General features: G+C 47.9%; 1 protein-coding gene across 1 annotated transcript; it reads left to right on the top strand.

Annotated features, from left to right (window-relative positions):
• The first annotated feature begins 8,253 nt into the window (after positions 1 to 8,253).
• On the top strand, positions 8,254 to 18,264 carry OCEL1 (occludin/ELL domain containing 1). The gene is given in 6 exon segments (XM_020969208.2): positions 8,254 to 9,070; positions 13,268 to 13,446; positions 14,159 to 14,324; positions 16,139 to 16,154; positions 16,157 to 16,188; positions 17,038 to 18,264. Coding segments are annotated over 6 exon segments (1,005 nt in total). The 5' UTR covers positions 8,254 to 8,581; the 3' UTR covers positions 17,161 to 18,264.
• The last annotated feature ends 606 nt before the right edge of the window (positions 18,265 to 18,870 follow it).

An 18,870-nucleotide genomic window follows, 5' to 3' on the forward strand; every position in this document is an offset into this window, starting at 1 on the left:
TGAGAAAGCTTTTACAGTGGAGGGGAAGATGGAGAGGGTGGGGGGGACACATGAACCTTGCTCATTAGAATTGGCTCAGGATGAAATGAGTAGGAGAAGGATAAGAGTAGGAGTAGGATAAACAGGAGGAAAATAAGATGGAGGGAAATACGTAGTAATCATAGTTGTAAAAAAAATGTGAAGCAAGTTTCTCTGATAAAGACCTCATTTCTCAAATATGTAAAGAACTGAATCAAATTTATAGAAATAAGAGCCATTTCTCAATTGAGAAATGGTCAAAGGATGTGAACAGGCAGTTTTCAGATGAAATAATCCAAGCTATCTGGAGGAAGGAGAGGAGGAGGATATGATTGTGATGGAAAGACTTACATGAACTAATGCAAAGTGAAATGAGCAGAACCAGAACATTGTACAAAGTAACAGCAATGTCATACAATGATCACGATGAATGAATTAGCTATTCTCAGCAATGCAATGACCCAAGACAATTTTGAAGGACTTATGATGAAAAATGCTATCCATCTCCAGTAGAAGAACTAGAGTTCTAAGATGGACTCTAAATGCAAATTGAAGCATATTTTTCTCTATTTTCTTTGTTTTTCTTAGGGTTTTTTTTTGTCTGTGTTTTCTTTTACAACATGACTAACATGGAAATATGTTTTGCGTGACTGCACATGTATAACCTATATCAAATTGCTTGCCTTCTCATGAGGGGGAGGGGTGGGAGAGAATTTGGAACTCAAAAAATTTTTAGAACAAATGTTAAAATTGTTTTATATGTAATTGAGGGAAAATAAAAATATTAAATTAAAATTAAGATATTAAATTAAAAAACCCCAACTTCCCAAATACAAGACGGGCAAAATATAACCATCGAGCAATTGGCCTGAAAAAGACATAAGGGTCTTAGTGGTCTGCAAGCTCAATATGAGTCACCATGTCAAATGGCAGCCCAAAAAGTAAAAGGGGTCTTGGGCTGCAAAGAGAGGCCACGTCCATCCCTAGGGAGATGATATTCTCATCATACCCTGTGCTAATCAAACCACCCTTGAAGTTTGGATCTCCAGTCCAGGGGCCACCTTTCAGGGAGGACCTTGATAAGCCAGAACATATCCAGAGGAGGGTGACCAAGTGGTGAAGGGACTGCAGGTCGCTCCATAGAAGGATCCATTGAAGGAACTGATAAGTTTCTGGCTTGAAGGAGGGAAGCCTGGCAAGGGCAGCATGATGGCTGTATTGAGTATGAAAGAGCTTTCACTTGGAAGGGGACGATGAGGCCTGTTCTGCTTTGCCCCAGAGGGCAGAACTAGAAATAGCAAGGTGGAAGTTGCAGAGGGGAAGATTTAGGCTTGTTGTAGGAAAAATGAACGCTACCTCAGCCACTCCAGCCCAGGGTCCAAGGAGGAAGAAGTCCTGAGCCCAGGAAGACAGGCAGCCACTGAGCTGCTACATGTCGTAGCAGAGGGCCCAGGAACATCCATCTCTAGGATGTGCTCTGAATTCAGACCCTGGGAAAATTCAACAACCAAATGATGAAAGAAAGAAAGAAAGAAAGAGAGAGAGAGAGAGAGAGAGAGAGAGAGAGAGAGAGAGAGAGAGAGAGAGAGAGAGAGAGAGAGAGAGAGAAGGAAAGAAAGAAAGAGAGAGAGAGAGAGAAAGAAAGAAAGAAAGAAAGAAAGAAAGAAAAGAAAGAAAAAAGAGAGGAGAGAGAAAAGGAAAGAAAGAGAGAGAGAGGAGAAAGAGAAGAAGAAAGGAAAGAAAGAAAGAAAGAGAGCGAGAAAGAAGAGAAGAAGAAGGAAAGAAAAAGAGAGGAAAGAAAGAAAGAAGAAGAAAGAAAGAAAGAAGAAAGAAAGAAAGAAAAGAAAGAAAGAAAGAAAGAAAGAAAGAAAGAAAGAAAGAAAGAAAGAAAGAAAAAGAAAGAAAGAAAGAAGGAATTAGATGATCAAGGCCAGGGAACCGTTTTATTTTTTTTTCCCTTTAATTTCTTTCTTTAAAATGGTAAAGCAGAGGCTGGAATCTCTCAGCTCTCTGGCACATTCTTCCCCTTCATTCACACTAAGTTCCAGCCAGATTGGCCTATTTGCCCTCAGACTTGGCCCTTCATCTCCCACCTCCAGGCCTTTGCATAGACTGTTAGCCCTTGCCCGGAAGGCACACCTTCTTTCCCTCTGCTTCTTAGAATCCCTAGTTTCCTTCCCAGCTCCCTGCACATGCCACCTCCTACCTGAGGTCTTTCCTACATCTCTTAGTTATTAGTACTGATAACCTCTTCCTCAAATTACCTTGTCTTTACATATCCCTTTATACATCAAGTGTCTCAAGTAGAAGACAAAGTCTGAGAAGTTGGTAGCTCTTTTTAGTGAATCACTAGGACTTTGCACGTCACATTATAGGGGCTAAATAAATGCTGATGGGCCCATATTGAATTGGAACTTAAGACAGTGGTCAGAGCACCCATTGCCTCTTGTAGTGGCCTTGTACTAATTAGATGTATCATCTTGGGGAAGTACAACATGGCAGAAAACACTGGGGCCTAAGAGGTTATCACATTCTACTTCAACTGCCTCATAGTCATGTGACCTTGTACAACTCACCTTACTTCCCTGGGCCTCGGTATCCCCATTTGTAAAGTGTTCCATGTTCTAAGGTCCCTCTAAACTCTGACATCCTGTGTTTAATGTTCGAGGACCCTCCCAGCTCTGACACTATGGGTTCCTAGGTCCCCCCCCCAACCCCCAGTTCTGACATTCTATCTTCTAAGATCTCTCAGAGGCCTGACATTCTAAGGTACCTCTCAACTTTGACATTCTCTGTTCTAAGAGCCTTCCCAACCCTGACATCCTATGTTCCTAATGTCCCTCCAGCTCTGATATGCTGTATTCTAGGGGCCCTCCCAATTCTGACACTCTGGGTTCTAAGGGCCCTCTCAGCTCTGAGATCTTGTGTTCTAAGGTCCCTCCCAGCCCTGAAAGTCTGTGCTGTAAGGGCCCTCCCAGCCCTGACATTCTGTGTTCTAGGGGCCCTCCCAGCTCTAACATCCTCTGTTCCAAGGGCCCTTGTAGTACTCAGTTCTGATTCTCTTATGCTCTAAGGTCCCTTTCAGTTCTGATAGTGTATGAATCTGAGTCATTTTCTATGTTCGGGCCGTGGACCCCCCACCCCTAATCATTTACTGTCACTATCTGGATCGCCCACTAGGGGGCATCTCTTTCTCTCCTGTGGAGCCCCTCTGTCCCCCAACTGCTCCCTGTCCTGGGGCCCTTGGCCCTCACTAGAGGAAGATCAGGGCCATTTTCCTGTTTATGAAGAAGTTTTTGCTACTTACGAAGCCCCTGTATTTTACCTCATCTACGTCACAATAAATCCTGGTGGGACTTCCCAACCTCATCATCTCAGAAGCCATCTTTCCTCACTCTACCTGAGTCAGAGACCCCCGAATGCCCCTATGTAGCCCCCACAGACAATGAAGCCTCCCCTGACTTTAGGCGATTAGCTGTCTTGGGCAAAGTTTCACAAAGCTCACGTCCTCAAGTGATATTCTTCCTACGATGCCAATAGCTGCTAAGAGGTTATTCCAGACACTCAAACAACAGCAAAGTAGTTAGCTCTTTCCCCCCAGGCTCCCAATGTCCAGGTTGTCAATTTCCTTCCCAAAGCCCAGCCCCAGACATATCCCTCTCATGTTCAACTACCTTCAATGGCTCCCATAGCCAAAGGTTAATGTCCAAATTCTTCAGCCTGCCATTCACGAAACCCTCTAACTTCTCTCTACCACTTTATTGCCTACTTCTTAATCTTCAAATGCCCTACACTCCAATTCCTGGCTCCCCAATTTCTTTTGTTCACAGCATTCTCTATGACTGGATTGCCCTACCCTATCATCTATATGTATTAAAATTCTACTTGACCCTGTTCAAATGCTCTCTCTTCTGTGATTCATCTCCACTCTGAATCCTGATAAACTTTTACTTTTTTTTTTTTTGGACTTGCCCAAGGTCTCACAACTAGTAAGTATTTGAGGCTGGGTTTGAATTCAGGTCTTCCTGACTCCAGGGCTGGTGCTCTATCCACTGTGCCTCTTTGCTGCCCCAGAGAATTTTGTTGTTTAGTAGTTTTTTCAATTGTGGCCGACTCTTTGTGACCCCATTTGGAGTTTTGTTGGCAAAGATGCTAAAGTGGTTTGCCATTTCCTTCTCCACTCATTTTACACATGAAAAAACTGAGGCAAACAGGGTTAAGTGACTTACCCAGAGTCACACAGCTAGTAAATGGCTGAGGCTAAATTTGAACTCAAAAGAAGAGACTTTCTGACTCCAGGCCCATCATGCTATCCACTGCACCACTTAGCTAACCTGATAAACTTTTCTAACATTTAAGTCCCCAAAACATAGTAGATAGTAGATCCTGGGTTTATGTTCTGCCTCTGATACATACTAGCTGAACTTGCATGGAGGCAGGGTTACCAGCTATGCCCAGGCAAATCCTAATGTCTCAAAAAGGAAAATCTAGTCTTTTGTGTCCCATTTTAAAAGTAAAATTTAGGTGTTAACTTTTTAAATTCTTGTTTTTAGTTTATTTAATGAATAGAAATAATATCTTTTAAGATTGCTCATTCAATAAATGTTTGCTTTAACAATAAATAAAGTTTTCTGGCTGCACACCTTAGTAAAATGTCACATGCTTGTGACTAGCTCTGTGATCATGGGCAACCTCATAGTGCCCCAGGCACTTCTCTGGGCATAAGTAAAAGAAGGGCTGACCATTTGCGTCAGTCCATACTGGTTGCTCCTTAGAAGAAATTATAGCTCTAGACCAAAAAAAAAGAAAAAATACCTAAGGACCTCAAGTCCTTTTTCGTACCCCATTGGAAGGTAGAGGATCCCTGCGCAGGCGCATGTGCACAAACACCTGAGAAGATCTCAGCAGAATCTACATCTGACAACCCCATCCCTTTCGTTTGCCACTCAAGACTCTGCTGTGTGCTGGATTCACTCCAGAACCTCCTCCTTGCTATTATTTCCTGAACTTATTTTCCTGTGTCCAGAGGTGTCTGATCCCAAGGGTAAAGGCACTCTTCCTGGTAGCAAAGTTTCCAATCCTGCAAGTTTTTGGTGGTGGTGGTGGTGTTTTGGGGGTTTTGTTTGTTTGTTTTTTTCAAGTAACGGGTATTTATTTTCTCTCCCCTCTCCCCACAATTATTTCAAAGAAAAAGAGAACCCTTACAACAAAATTTGCAGAGCCAAACAAAAAAATTCTCAGATTCAAAAATTTGTGTCTCCATCTGCACCCTGGGTCCACCATTCCTCTGCCAGGAGGTAGGCCTAATGTTTCACTGTAGGTCCTCTGGAATCATGGTTAGTCCTTTTTTTTCCTTTTTTTTTTTTTGGCTAGGCAATGGGGTTAAGTGACTTGCCCAGGGTCACACAGCTAGTAAGTGTTACATGCCGGATTTGAACTCAGGTCCTCCTGAATCCAGGGCCGGTGCTCTATCTACTGTGCCACTTAGCTACCCCCATGGTTAGTCTTTCCATCAGAGTTGTTAAGTCTTTCAAAGCTGTTCAACTCTAAAGTGCTCTTGAAACAAAAACCCTTAAGAATAATTGAGATAAAAAAAGAATAATTGAGATAATTGAAAAATACAATCTGATTTTAAAAAATAAATTGTTCTATGGTTCTGCTCACTTCCCTCTGCATCAGTTCATACAAGTCACCTCAGGTTTCTCTGAAGCAGGCCATCATCATTTCTTAGCACAATCGCATTTCGTTACGTTCACATGCCATAGTTTGTTCATCCAGTCTTCCCAGCACCCCCTTAGTTTACAGTTCTTTGCCACCACAGACAGAACTGCTATAAACATTTGTGTACATAATTTTCTTCTTTATTTGGTCTTTTTGGCAACCCTACAAGTCATAGTAGACAATTTCCTAATTTACTGTGCCTGAGAAGCTTCATTATCTTGGAACCCAACCTGGCCATGAGTCTCTGTGCCCTTAACTCTGCAGTTCCTCAGATGCTAGGCACATAGCCTTGGAACTTAGTAAAGCCTGCCAAAGTTTGTATTTTCCTGGGAAGGGAAGGGAAGGGAAGGGAAGGGAAGGGAAGGGAAGGGAAGGGAAGGGAAGGGAAGGGAAGGGAAGGGAAGGGAAGGGAAGGGAAGGGAAGGGAAGGGAAGGGACTGGATCTTTGCTCTCAGGGAGGGAGTCTCCCTCCAATGAGGGAGACAAGTATAAATAGAATTATAGGCAGGATAAATATAAAGTGAATAAATACAAATATATACAAAATAGTTAAATGCAAGATACTTTGGGAGGGAGGGAGGGCCCTCAAAGTGGAGGGGGAAGAGTCAGGAGGGGCTTCCTGCAGAAAATGATCCTTGTGCTACATTTTAAAGGAACGAAGCATTCTACGGGGTTGGGGCGAAGAGGGAGGGCATTCCGGACACAAGGGATGACCAGTGCAAAGGCCTAGAGATAGGAGATAGAGTGTTGTGGGCCTGTTTGTCTGGCTCCAAGAGTGCAAAAGGAGGAACAATGTTCAATGAGGCTGGAAAGCTAGGTTAGGGGTCAGAGAGAATGATGAGTCCAGGACAACAAAGAGGTTACTGGAATGACAACAACAGGGAAGTCTGGAAGAGGGGAGTGTTTTGGGGAAAAGACCATGAGTACAGTTTAGGACATGTTGGGTTTATGATAATAACACAGAGCATTTCTAGAGCATTTTGAGTGCTTACATAGGTTAATTCCTTTGATTTTCACAGCAACCCTACGAAGCAGATGCTATTATCCTTATTTTGCAAATTAGGAAACTGAGACACAAAGAGGTTAAGGGTCCCAGGGCCATACAGCAATTATGTGTCTGGGACAGGGCTTTAATTCAGGTCTCACTGAGTCCAAGTCCAGCCCTCCATGCTGTGTGCCACTTAGCTGATGAAAGAAAGGAAGGAAGGAAGAAAGAAAGGGAGGGAGAAAAAAAGAACAGAAAGAGAAGAAGAGAGACAAGGAAATAGGGAGAAAAGAAGAAAGTAGGAAAGAAGGGAAGGAGGGAGGAAGGAAGGAAGGAAGGAAGGAAGGAAGGAAGGAAGGAAGGAAGGAAGGAGGAGGAGGGAGGAGAGGAGGAAGGAAGGAAGGAAGGAAGGAAGGAAGGAAGGAGGGAGGAGGGAGGAGAGGGAGGGAGGAAGGAAGGAAGGAAGGAAGGAAGGAAGGAAGGAAGGAAGGAAGGAAGGAAGGGAGGGAGGGAGGGAGGGAGGGAGAAAAAAGAAAGAACAGAAAGAGAAGAAGAGAGACAAGGAAATAGGGAGAAAGTAGGAAAGAAGGGAGAGAGGGAGGGAGGAAGGAAGGACATTAAGTGATTACTTATGTTCCAGGATGGGAAAACATCTGTATTTCCAAAGCCACTCCTGCTGGCTCTGTATGTGTGGCCTAATCCTGTGTCCCTATGTCTCTATATTCATGCGTCCTTCTGTCCCATGTACACTGTCCACATGTCCTGCCTGCGCTTTTGTCCCCGTATATCTAAGGATCCCTGGGTTTGTGTGACCTGCCCCCATATGGCTGCCCCCCCATGCCCTTGTGCCCGTGCATTCCCATACCCCTATGTCCTTTTATTGCTGTCTCCCCATTTCCCTGTGTCCCTGTGCCCACACATCCTGTGCCCTCTGTCGGTGTGTCCCTGTGTGTCCCTGTATCCCTGCCATGAGAGGACCTGCCCTTCGTGTGTGAGCCCTGGCCCACTTCCTGGCTCCTGACTTTCCCTGTGATCCCTGGAGACTTTGGCTGAGGCTGGACTCCCAGGAGAGCTTGCCTGCCGCCCTTCCTCCCTCCGCCCGCCTCTCTTTTCCCTGATTGCCTGGGTCCTCCACAGCTGCAGAAGGCTGGGGTGGGGTGGGGGTGGGTAATGAGCCTACCCAGACCGGTTAATGTATAACCCAGCCCCAGCTCTTGTCCAGGAGAGAAGTACAGAGCAGGCCAGGACTCCTAGGACTGTGCAGCCCAGCCAAGCTCAGGGCCTCCACCATGGGACAGACAGGTAACAGCCGGAGCCCCTCCTAAAGTGGAGAAAGGGGCAGGAGCCTATGCTGGCGGGACTGCCTGCCTGCCTTGCACTCTAGGGACTGGAGGAGGAGCAGAGCCCCCAGGGCTCCCCTAAGGCCTTCAGCTGTCCAAGACCCAGGCTAGGGAGTTCCTTCCTCCTGGCACTAGGCTGGGGGTGGGGAGGAGGAGGAGGAAGGGGAGGGAGTAAAAGGAGGGGGGAAGGAAGCCGCTAGGCAGGGGGTGCCTCCAGGACCGAGCCTCGGCAGGGGCTGCTTGCAAGCAGCCATCAGGAGGAAGCCCTGGAGCAGGCGGACTCTTGGACTTCCTGCCTAGGCCCTGCAGGCCCAGTGGAAGGAGGGCAGTCTGTGCTGGGGGGAGGGGGCATGGGTAATGACTGCTCTTCCTCCCCCCAAATCCCTACCTGTTCTGTAGAGGCTCCCTGGCACTAGAGGGGGTTTCTCTTCTGTGCGAACAGGGGGTTGTTTCAGTTAACCGGAAAGGCCCCAGCTCAGGGTCCAGAGAGCCTCTGATTCCTAGCTAGCAGTGGGTTATGAAAACGAGAGTCAGATATGCAAATATACACAAAGCTGCTGCCAGGCCTCCTGAGCCACGGATTCAGCAATGCTGGGAGGGGCAGAGCCACCCACGTGGTGTCTGCTCCCGTCCCCATCGGTCTGTGTCCCAGGTTGCAGGTCCAGCCTACCATGGCCTAGCTCCACTGAGGGATGAAGGCAAGCCCCCAGGGGCCAGGAGGGGTGTCCCCAGAGTCAAATACTCTATGGCAGAGACGTTGAGGGGACCCCCACCTGCCCAATCAAGCAAAGGCATCCAGAACTCAGGTCAAGGACCACGAGGACTGGGCTACTCACCCAGAGTCCCCAGTAGTCTCCAAAGGCCAATCCAGACCATCACTCCTGGCCACCACTTTATCCCACATGCTGGGAAGAAGTTTCTCCAGCAAAGCAAGAAAGGGGTCCCAAAAGGCTCCAGCTGCCCACCCGTCACTTACTGCTTGCCTGCCAGGCCCAAGAACCCTGGGGTAAGTCCCTGGTCCCCAGAGTGGGAGCCCCACGGACAAGAACAAGGAATAAATGGGAATAAGTTAAGGGAGAACAGAGGAAGGTGAGATTTCCAAGTAGAGGAAGAGCCAGGGTATATGGGCACAGGGGTGAGATGGGGGTCTGTGGGCATTAGCGAAGTAGATGTGGGCATGGAGGGCAGGTGGTTATGGGGCAGGATGAGTCATGGGGGGATAAATAGAATAGATAAACTTTATAGGCATGAGGGGGAAATAGGGCTGTAGATGTAGGAAGGAACTGAGGGTGTGGGAAGGGGCCAGAGTGGCTCTGTAGGTGTGGGGCGATGGGATATATAAAGAAAGGGAAGGAGCTCTCAGGACCAAGGAGAAATGAGGTATATGGGTATAGGGGGATTTGGGGTTGGTCGGGTGGGGCAATGCAGGCTATGGACAAAGAAGGGATTGGGGTCTCTGGGCACTGAGGAAATAATGAGGTTTATGGGCATGGAAGATGTGTTTCTTTTTGAGCACAGGTAGAGAGTACATATAGGCATGGAGTCTGGGAATCAAGGGGGACAGGTTATATAGGCACGGCAAAAGATGTGTCTCTGGGCACAGAAATGGTATGTAGGCACAAGAGGGGGACAAAGTCTTTAGGTACAGAGGATGGGGAGAGTGGGCACAGGAAAGGATGAGAGTCTGTGGACATCAAAGGAATGGTAGATGTAGACTTGGATGGAAGGAGTCTGGGCATGGGGAGGAAGAATTATATGGAGGGATTGGTTGTGTAGGTACAATGATATGGCATCTGTGGAGGACATGTAGGCCAATGGAACCTCTGGACATGGAAGAGTTGCTTGGGAATATAAGGAACAGGCTATGTGGATATGGGGAGGGCACAGGGACAGATGAGTACTAGTCTGCTCACCTCTTGTCTCTTTCCTTCAGGGAGCTTCCTCCTTTAAATAGTTCCTTCTCTCTCACCTTCAATTTCTCTCTATCTGTAGGCACTTTCCCTGTTGTCTATAAAAATGCCTAGGGTTCCTCCGTCCTTTAAAACTTCACTTGGCCCAACCATCCCCTCAAGCTAGCCTTCCTTTTCCAAGACAAGCCCTTAGAAAGAATCATCTCCACTCCATGCCTCCTTAAACCCAGCAGCCTTTTCTCCATCTCATCCTCCTTAGCTTCTCTATAGTGTTTGCATTGGCCTCCATACCTTCCCTCCTGGACACTCTCTCCTCTCTGGATTTTCATGACACTGCCTTCTCTTATATACTCTACATTTCTGGATGATCCTTCTCAGTTTCCTTTGTTGAATCAGTGTCCACCTCCTATTCCTTAAGGGTGCAACAAGCTTCTGTTCTGGACCCATTTCTCTCCTCTCTCTACACTGTCTCCCTTTGTGATGTGTTCAATGATCATTTCTGTGGAGATGACTCCCAGATCTATGTATCCAACTGTAATGTCCACACTGAGCACCAGCTGCCTGCTACATGCCTCACAAGCCCCTCCAACTTAACATATTCAAAACTGAACTCATTATGACTCCCCCTACCCCCACCCTTTCACCCAGGGCAGCTGGGTGGAGCAGTAGAAAGAACCCAGAGTCAGGAAGAATCATATTTCAGAAATTCACATCTGATCTCAGAAACTTACTAGCTATATGACCCTGGGCAAGTCACTTCACCCTGTTTACCTCAGTTTCCTCATCTGTAAAACAAGCAGAAGAAGGAAATGGCAAACCACTCTAGTATCTTTGCCAGGAAAACCCCAAATGGGATCACAAAGAGTTGGACACAACTGAAAAATGACTGAACAGCAACAGAAACCTTTCACCCAAATTCACCTCTTCTGTAGCCTTCCAGTTACCCAAGCTTACCTCATGTCATCACTGGTTCTGGAGTCAGATGACCCAGGCTCAAATCTGACTTTTGATCCTTACTACCTATGTGACCTCGGGCAAGTTACAACTTCCCTGGACTCATTTCCCTCATCTGTAAAATGAGGGAGTTGGAGGTCCCTTGCAGCTATGAATCTGTAACCCTATGATCTCTTCTCACCTCCCTTGCCCCCAGTATCCAATCAGTTGCTAGGAACTCTCAATTCTATCTCCACAAAGGCTCGAGAATCCATTCCCTTCTTTACAATCCCACAACCACCACCCCTTCATCACCTCTCATCTGTACTGCTATAATTATCTCCTAATTGGCCTCCCTGCCTGCAGTTTCTCTTCTCCACAATTCTTTCTCCACATAGACGCCAAAATAATATTCCTCAGGTACAGGTTTCACTGTCTCATTTCCTTCCCTTCAAATCTTCAGTGGCTCCCTACTACCTGTAGGATAAAAATATCAACAGCTCAGCCTAATATTTAAGACCCTCCATACTGTCTCTAGACTACCTGTCCAGACTTATTTCTCATTACCTCTATCATAAACAGGATGTCACAGCCATATGAGACCACTCACTGTTTCCTGAAATCCCCCTGCCACCTCACCCCGTGCCTGGAATAAACACCTTCTTCTCTGCCTCCCTAAGCTCTTCTCTTCTTTCAGGGCTGGGCTTGGATGCCAGCTCCTCCATGCAGCCTTCGCTGGATCCCCTTCCTCCAATTTTCCTAGAATACTTGGCTCTCTCCTTCACTTCCATCCTTTGTATTTGGCTCTTTGTACTTCATAGCAGATTCATCTGTGTACATGCTGTATTTCCCCCAGGAGAATGTAAGTGTCAGGAGAGCAGGGACTGTGTCACATCTAACCTAGCACAAAGACCAGGGCTTTGGTACAGAGTAGCTATTTAAGAAATATTTGTTGGGGCAGCTAGGTGGTGCAGTGGATGGAGCACCGGCCCTGAAGTCAGGAGGACCTGAGTTTCAAATCCGGTGTCAGACCAAACACTTGACACTTACTAGCTGTGTGACCCTGGGCGAGTCACTTAACCCCAATTGCCTAAAAAAAAGCAAAAAAAAATATTTGTTGAATGAATTATTGAATGAATGAATGAATGGGATCTTCATCCTCAGAGAAGAATGTAGTATGTGAGCATGGGAAAGGGACAGTAGGAGGATGTAGTCTCTAAACATGGGGGGGACAGGGCCTCCTGGCATAGGAGGGAATGGGTTAGATGGGTATAATAGGTACCAGTCCAACCAACAGGAGGTGTAGGCATTGGGGTGTCCAGAGTGTGTAGTGATTACAGGGAGAGTCCATTATGTTGGCATGATAGACTTGTCTGAGAACACACAAAGGGGGAAGGATCTATGGGCACAGGGCACTGTGTGGGCATGAGGGGATATGTTGTATGGGCCCAGTAGAGGAGCAGTGAATGTGAGTATAAGGGAGATGGGGTCTATGGATACAAGAGGATGGTTTCTGGGTCATGGGAGCACATAGGGTATAGAGGTATAGAAAACTAATGGGTGTGGGAGACTATGAGAGGTGGGCACAAGAGGAGACAAAGTATGAGTTCCTAGAGGGACAAATGCGTGGGTACAGAGAGGCATGAAATCTGTGGGTACAGGGAGGACTGGGTTTGTGGGCACACCAGAAGGGATGGGCTATATGGGCATAGGGGTAGTTTTCTATAGGCATGCAAAGGGATAGAATCGGCAAGTATAGGACAAGCCTGGAGTTTGTGGGTAGAATGGGAATCCGATATGTGGGCAAAAGTTGGGGAAAGGACTGTGGATATGAAGGGGAGAAATATCTAGGAATAAGGGAAGATGGAGTCTAAAGATACAAGGAACAGGGTGGAGTCTGTGGGCACAGGGAAAAATAGAGTTAGTAGGGTTTGTGGATGTAAATATTAGTTAATAGTCAGTCAACATTTATTAAGCACCTACTATGTGAAATGAAAAAAGATATTCTCTGCCCTCAAGGAGCTTACCATCTATGAGGGGAAGACAACACACAAAAAGAACGAGGGAGGTACGTTATGTGGGGCATAATACAATGAAGTGATATGGAAACGTTGATTATTTTTGTTATTTCTGGGTGCAACACCTCACCTACTCCCCCCACAGTCCCTCATGAACGAGGCCCCAAAAGCAGCTAATCTGAGCAGTGGCTAATCCCAGATCTGGAGCTTGGGGAAACTACAGTGAGGGATTCTGGGGTCCCCGAGAAGCCCCAGCGGCTTGGTGTGCGGAGCTGTTCCCCCACCATTCTCACAGGGCCCTCCACCCCTCACTTGTTCTCCTTCTGCTCCAACAACATCCAGGCTTGGGGTCAGCACCAGCAGAGGCCCAGGAAGATTGTGTTTGAAGATGAACTTCCTGTCAGGAGCCCTGAGGTGACCCCCAAGCTGAGGCCTCAGCCAGGCAAGGGCACCACAGGGTCTGCCCCAGCCCTTCACCCTGGGCACAGCCCTCAGCCTCAGCTGGTACCTGACTATGTACTGTAAGTCTACCTTTGGGGGGCACCAGGGGTGAATGGGGGGAAATACTGGGAGGGAGGGGTAGGGGAGAGGTTTCTAAGCAAGGGTCCCTGGGGGTGAGGGTGGGAATATTGGGAGGGGCTAAGGGGCACCAGGGATGTCTAGGGGGAGATCCAAAGACTTTGGGGGGAGCATTGGAAAGTCTGGGGTAACCGGAGGGGCATAGGGGGATGAGGACAATGACAGGAGGGTCCCTGGAGAAGGGTCTTTTGGGAAGCCTTAGGATGATTGGGCAGTCCCTAAGCGAAGGGTTTTAATGTGGCTGGATGGGGAATAGAAAGAGGTCTTTTGAGGTCCTTGGGGTTCTCTATCTGGGAACAACTTCATTTTGGAAGACGGATGGGTGAGACTTCCCCTAAGGAGAAATCCCTCTCCAGGCCCCAACCCCAGATGTCTCAGCCCTACTTCAATCTTCTCCCCAAACCCCTAGGCTGAGGACATACCAACTTGTGGGATTTTGTGTCTTTCTGCATAAGGACCAGTATTTCTGTGTGTCTGTGTATATATGAAGGGGAAAGAGCCCAGGGGCCCGGGTTTGAGTCCTGGCTGGCTCTAGGGCTGACTGTATAACCTCGGATGAGTCACTGCCACTCTTACAAGTTCCAGCTGTTCTGGGCTCAGCACAGACCCATTTTGACCCCAGGCTGAGCCCCTGGTGGCTTCCTCCCCTGGCAGGAGATACCCAGCGATCTACAGTGAGGCTGAGAGGCGCCGCTACAAGGCCGTCTTTCAAGACCAGCATGCCGAGTACCAGGAGCTCCACCAGAACGTGGCCACAGCCACGGCCAAATTCCAGGAACTGGAGGCCATGCTGGCTACGTTGCCCCAGCTGGGCCCCAGGGTCAGTGCCCACCCTTTCTACCCCCCTCTAACTCTCTCTTTACTCCCAAAGACCCAGGGCTCCCTCCCTGGGCCCCAGATGACCAGGCATGCTCCGCCCTCCTCTCTAACCATTCCTGGCTCCAAATCTGCCACCTCCAAGGAGCTCTCTCAGATTAACCCCACTTGACTTGCCATGACCCCACCCTGCAGGTGGGAGACAAAAGACAGGGACATGATCCCTCCAATGGAGAACTCAAGAGAGACACAGCTGCTACCTAGAGCCCCTGATCTGGGGGAGAGGGGTGGCTCAGACAAGACATAGCCATGAGGTCCAGTTGGGGCTAATCATGGAAGGCTACCTGTAGGAGATGGGCTTGGGGCCAGCAATGAGCAGAGAGGAAAGATAGGGCTTGGGAGATATGGGTGGGGGGTGGGCACACCTAGAGAACTTGGGTCTGCTTGTGTTCTTAAGGGGAGCCTCTGTGGCCACGGAGAGGTCAAGGTCAGGGTCTGGCCTGGCCAGGAATCCTGTCTGAGAGGCTTGTGAGGAGGGAATAGGGTTGGGCCTTCCTGTTGTGGTGGGAGGGGGAATGTGTGGACCGAGGAGGGCAGGGGAGCAGGTGGGAGAGCAAAACAACAAACATTCCCAAATCCTATTTCCTTCCCAGAAGAGGCATGACCCAGAACAGAGGAGGAGGAGGAGAATTCAGCAGCGTGGGTAGAGAAGTGGTGCAGAGAAATCTAGCAGCCCAGGACTTGGGGCTCATGCCTGAGGGGGTCCTGGGGACTCCTGGTTCTGGGGGCAGAGCTTGGCTTTTTGGGATCCCCAGCCTATGATAAAGGCCATTCAGGCCAGCACCTCGGTGGGGGTCCTGGCACTGTGGGAGCCCTGACTCAAGGCTGGGATGCTGAGGCTTTCATGTAGCCAGGGAGGAAGGGCGGGAAAGGGGAGGTCAGCAGGGGGCCATCCTCTCAGCCTACCCTGGATGGGAGGAGGGAGCTGGGGGCAGACGTGACCCAGAACCACATGTGCTTCCGCAGTCACAGCAGCCATTCCCTCTCCTCGCCTCTACTGCCCCCCCAGTGCAGCAAGAGAAAACTACCTCAGGCTACTTTTTTTTTCAGGCAATTGGGGCTAAGTGACTTGCCCAGGCTCACACAGCTAGTACGTGTCAAGTGTTTGGTCTGAGACCAGATTTGAACTCGGGTCCTCCTGACATCAGGGCCGGTGCTCTATCCACTGCGCCACCTAGCTGCCCCTTGAGACTACTTTCTATCTCCAGCCTCAGTGCCTTTGCCCTGGCTGTGCCCCATGCTCTCCCTCCTCACCTCTTATTGCTGGCTTCCCTGGCCTCCTTCAAGGCTCAGCTAAAAGACCACTTTCTTGTGCTAGTGTCTTGCCTCTGAAATCCACCTCCCATTTACATTGGATGTATCTTGTCTGTACGAAGTTGTTTGCATATTGTCTCCCCCATTAGACTCTCAGCTCCTTGAGGGGAGGCACCGGCTTTTGCCTTTCTTTGTATCCTTAGAGCGTAACACAGAGCCTGGCACATAGTAAGTTCTAAATAAATGCTTCTTGACTGACTGATGAGCAGCTGAGCTCCAGCCTGTGCTCTCCAGGCAGCCTGGGAGGTCCTGCTCTGTCCCAGAGAAAGGCACTGCCCATCACCAGATGGCCCTTCTGGTCCTCCTATCAACTCTGGCAGGCTTCCTGGAGGCAATAGGGTAGAAAGTGCTGCTTTAAGCAGAAAATATTTGATGAATTGTGAGTGAAAAGCAGAGGAACAGGGCTCAGACTCGGCTTTCCAACTTCCTTCTCCCCCACACCAGGAAGAAGCCCGTTTACCTGGGTCCGGAGGGAATTGGAGAGGAAGAAGAAGGTGAGTGTGGGATTCGTGAAACCTTGATCAACTCTATAGAACCCTCTCCTCTGAGTCTAGCCCTCCCCCTAACATTCCTTCCCAAAGGCCTCACCAGAAGTCATCTTCTCTCCCCTTGCCTAGGAACCATCCTAAGGTCCTCACCAGAGACCACAGAGCTGGGAGGGACCAGGGAAATCAAATAGAGCTACATATACTCCCATTTTACAGATGTTAAAACTAAGTCAGGCTAGGGGAAAGAAAGTGATTTGAGAGAGAATGTGATATTTTCTCAGGCAAGAGTCTCACTCCTGCTGTACCAGAAACACAAGAACTAAGTCTTAGTGGTAGCTGATGCCCTGGGGAGTCTCTGGACACTCCAATAAAGGAAGGAAGGATAAGGCTCAACCTACGAGGGGGAGAAGGCTGGAGACAGAGCTGAAACCTCCCCACCTCCAATTCTGGGGCCAACCTTGAAAACCCTGAACAATGAGCACATAGGATCCATTTTATTTTGTGACCTAACTGTATAACTACTGGGTCCTGCTCTGTGCAAAAAAGAGCCCCAGTTATTGGGTGGTAAGATAACTGTTCTGATGGGTCAATCTAGGCAGGCTTCCTGGAAGAGATAAGGTCAGAGGAACTGTTTTAATCAAGGAGTTAAGAGAAGAGTTTGGTGAATTGGAAGAAGGAAGAAGAGGAGGGGAGAAGGCACATATAAATATACATTTTTAAAAAATAGAAATAAATCAAGCCAGTATTGTAACGGTAAGGATCAAGGCTAGGCTGAATGAAGCACTTTTCCCTCCATCAACATTTGACCAGGCTGAGCACTGGCCATGAGGTTTTCTTCTCTCTCCTCTATGGCAGGACCCAGTTTTCCTGGAAAAGCAGGCCCGCTGTGACTACCTGAAGAGAAAATTGAGGCACCTCAAAGCACAGATCCAGAAATATGATGAAAAGGATTCTAAGGATGGCTCCGTTTATTTCTGAACCAGACATTGCCCACACTCGGGCAGAGACAGCTCCCGTAGATGGGACGGGATGCTGCTTTGAGATGCCAGGGACTCTCCACAATCCCCTCCTCGCTGATGAAGAAGGGGGCTGCCTTAGCTAGGTCTGGGAATAGCTGCTGCCCCTGAGATCCAGGCTGATGTCAGCCCCCACTCCCATCCCAGGGGGATATCAGTATTTGAGGAATGAATGTCACTAAGTGGTCTGCCCATGGTGGGGTGCACCTATGGGCTGGGGGTGTGAGTACCTACAGAGAAGAAAACACTTCTGAGAAGAGGCAGCAAGCAGGGACCTCTGTACAAGGGCACAGCTGGGCTGAAAGTCAGAAGACCTGGCTTCAGGGCCCTGTGGGGCCATTGACTTAGCCTAACCCTGGGCAAATCTTTTCTCCTTCATTTCTTCCTTCTCTCCTTCTGTTTCATTCCTGATCAAAACAGAGTATGAGGAGATATGGGCTATGGGGTCACTGAGGTCCCAGACCCAGCTCTGAGCTTCTTTATTCTAAGGGCCCCCTCTCTAGTCTCCAAACTATGGTCTGTGGTCCTCCTATCTCTGAGATTCATTCTCTGTTCTAAGGTTTTCCTAGTTCTAATATTCCGTGTTCTAATGTCTCTCCTAGCTTTGAAATTCTGTGTTCTAAGGTTCCTCCCAGCTCTGACATTCTGTGTTTTAAGGATCCCTCCGTTCAGTTATGACATTCTGTGTTTCTAAAGGTCCTCCTAGCCCTGATGTTTTCTGTTCAGAGGATCTTCTTAGCTCTGACATTCCATGTTCTAAGGGCCCTCCCAGCTCCAACACTTTGAATTCCGTATTCCAAGGAAGGCACAATTGATAGAGTTCTGGACCAGAAATCAGGACGACTTGGGTCCAAATTGCTTCTCTGATTCTTCCCAGTTGTTTGACTGAGGACATGTTGAGGAGGTCATAAGCCTCAGTTTCTTTATCCATAAAATGGTGATAATCATAATAATACGTGTATTACCTACCTCACTGGGCTACTGTGAGGCTCAAATGAGTTCATGTCTGCAAAATACTTTTCAAGTCTTAAAGCTCTTTATAAATAAATGTCTATTATTATTATAATTATCGTTATCATTACTACTACTATTCTTTTTTTTTTTTAGTGAGGCAATTGAGGTTAAGTGACTTGCCCAGGGTCACACAGCTAGTAAGTGTTATGTGTGTGTTATGTGTCTGAGGCCGGATTTGAACTCAGGTACTCCTGACTTCAGGGCTGGCACTTTATCCACTGTGCCACCTAGCTGCCCCTGCTACTATTCTTATTACTGCCACAAAATCCATATTGTTTCCAAACATAGTGTGAACACCTGATTGCCTTAACCCAATGCAGGTCAGAACTCCTAAACTCTAGCAATCCACCAAAGTCAGCCTCCCCAGAATAGGAATCCCAGGCATCTTCTGAACAATGTTTTAGAATGCATAAAATGCAAACACAGGAAGCAACAGCACCTCATAAAGCAGAAGGAAGTTTTGTTGCTGTTCAGCATTTAGCTGTTTTAAGTCGTGTCTAATTCTTCGTGACTCTTTTTGGGGTTTTCTTACTGCAGTGGTTTGCCTTTTCCAGCCCGTTTTACAGATGAGGAAATTGAGGCAAATGGGGTTAAGTGACTTGCCCACAGTCACACAGCTAATAAGTGTCTGAGGCTAGATTTGAACTCAGGTCTTCCT

This window comes from Phascolarctos cinereus, unplaced genomic scaffold (assembly GCF_003287225.1).
Source record: "Phascolarctos cinereus isolate Bilbo 61053 unplaced genomic scaffold, phaCin_HiC Scaffold_4;HRSCAF=312, whole genome shotgun sequence".
NCBI lineage: Eukaryota > Metazoa > Chordata > Mammalia > Diprotodontia > Phascolarctidae > Phascolarctos > Phascolarctos cinereus.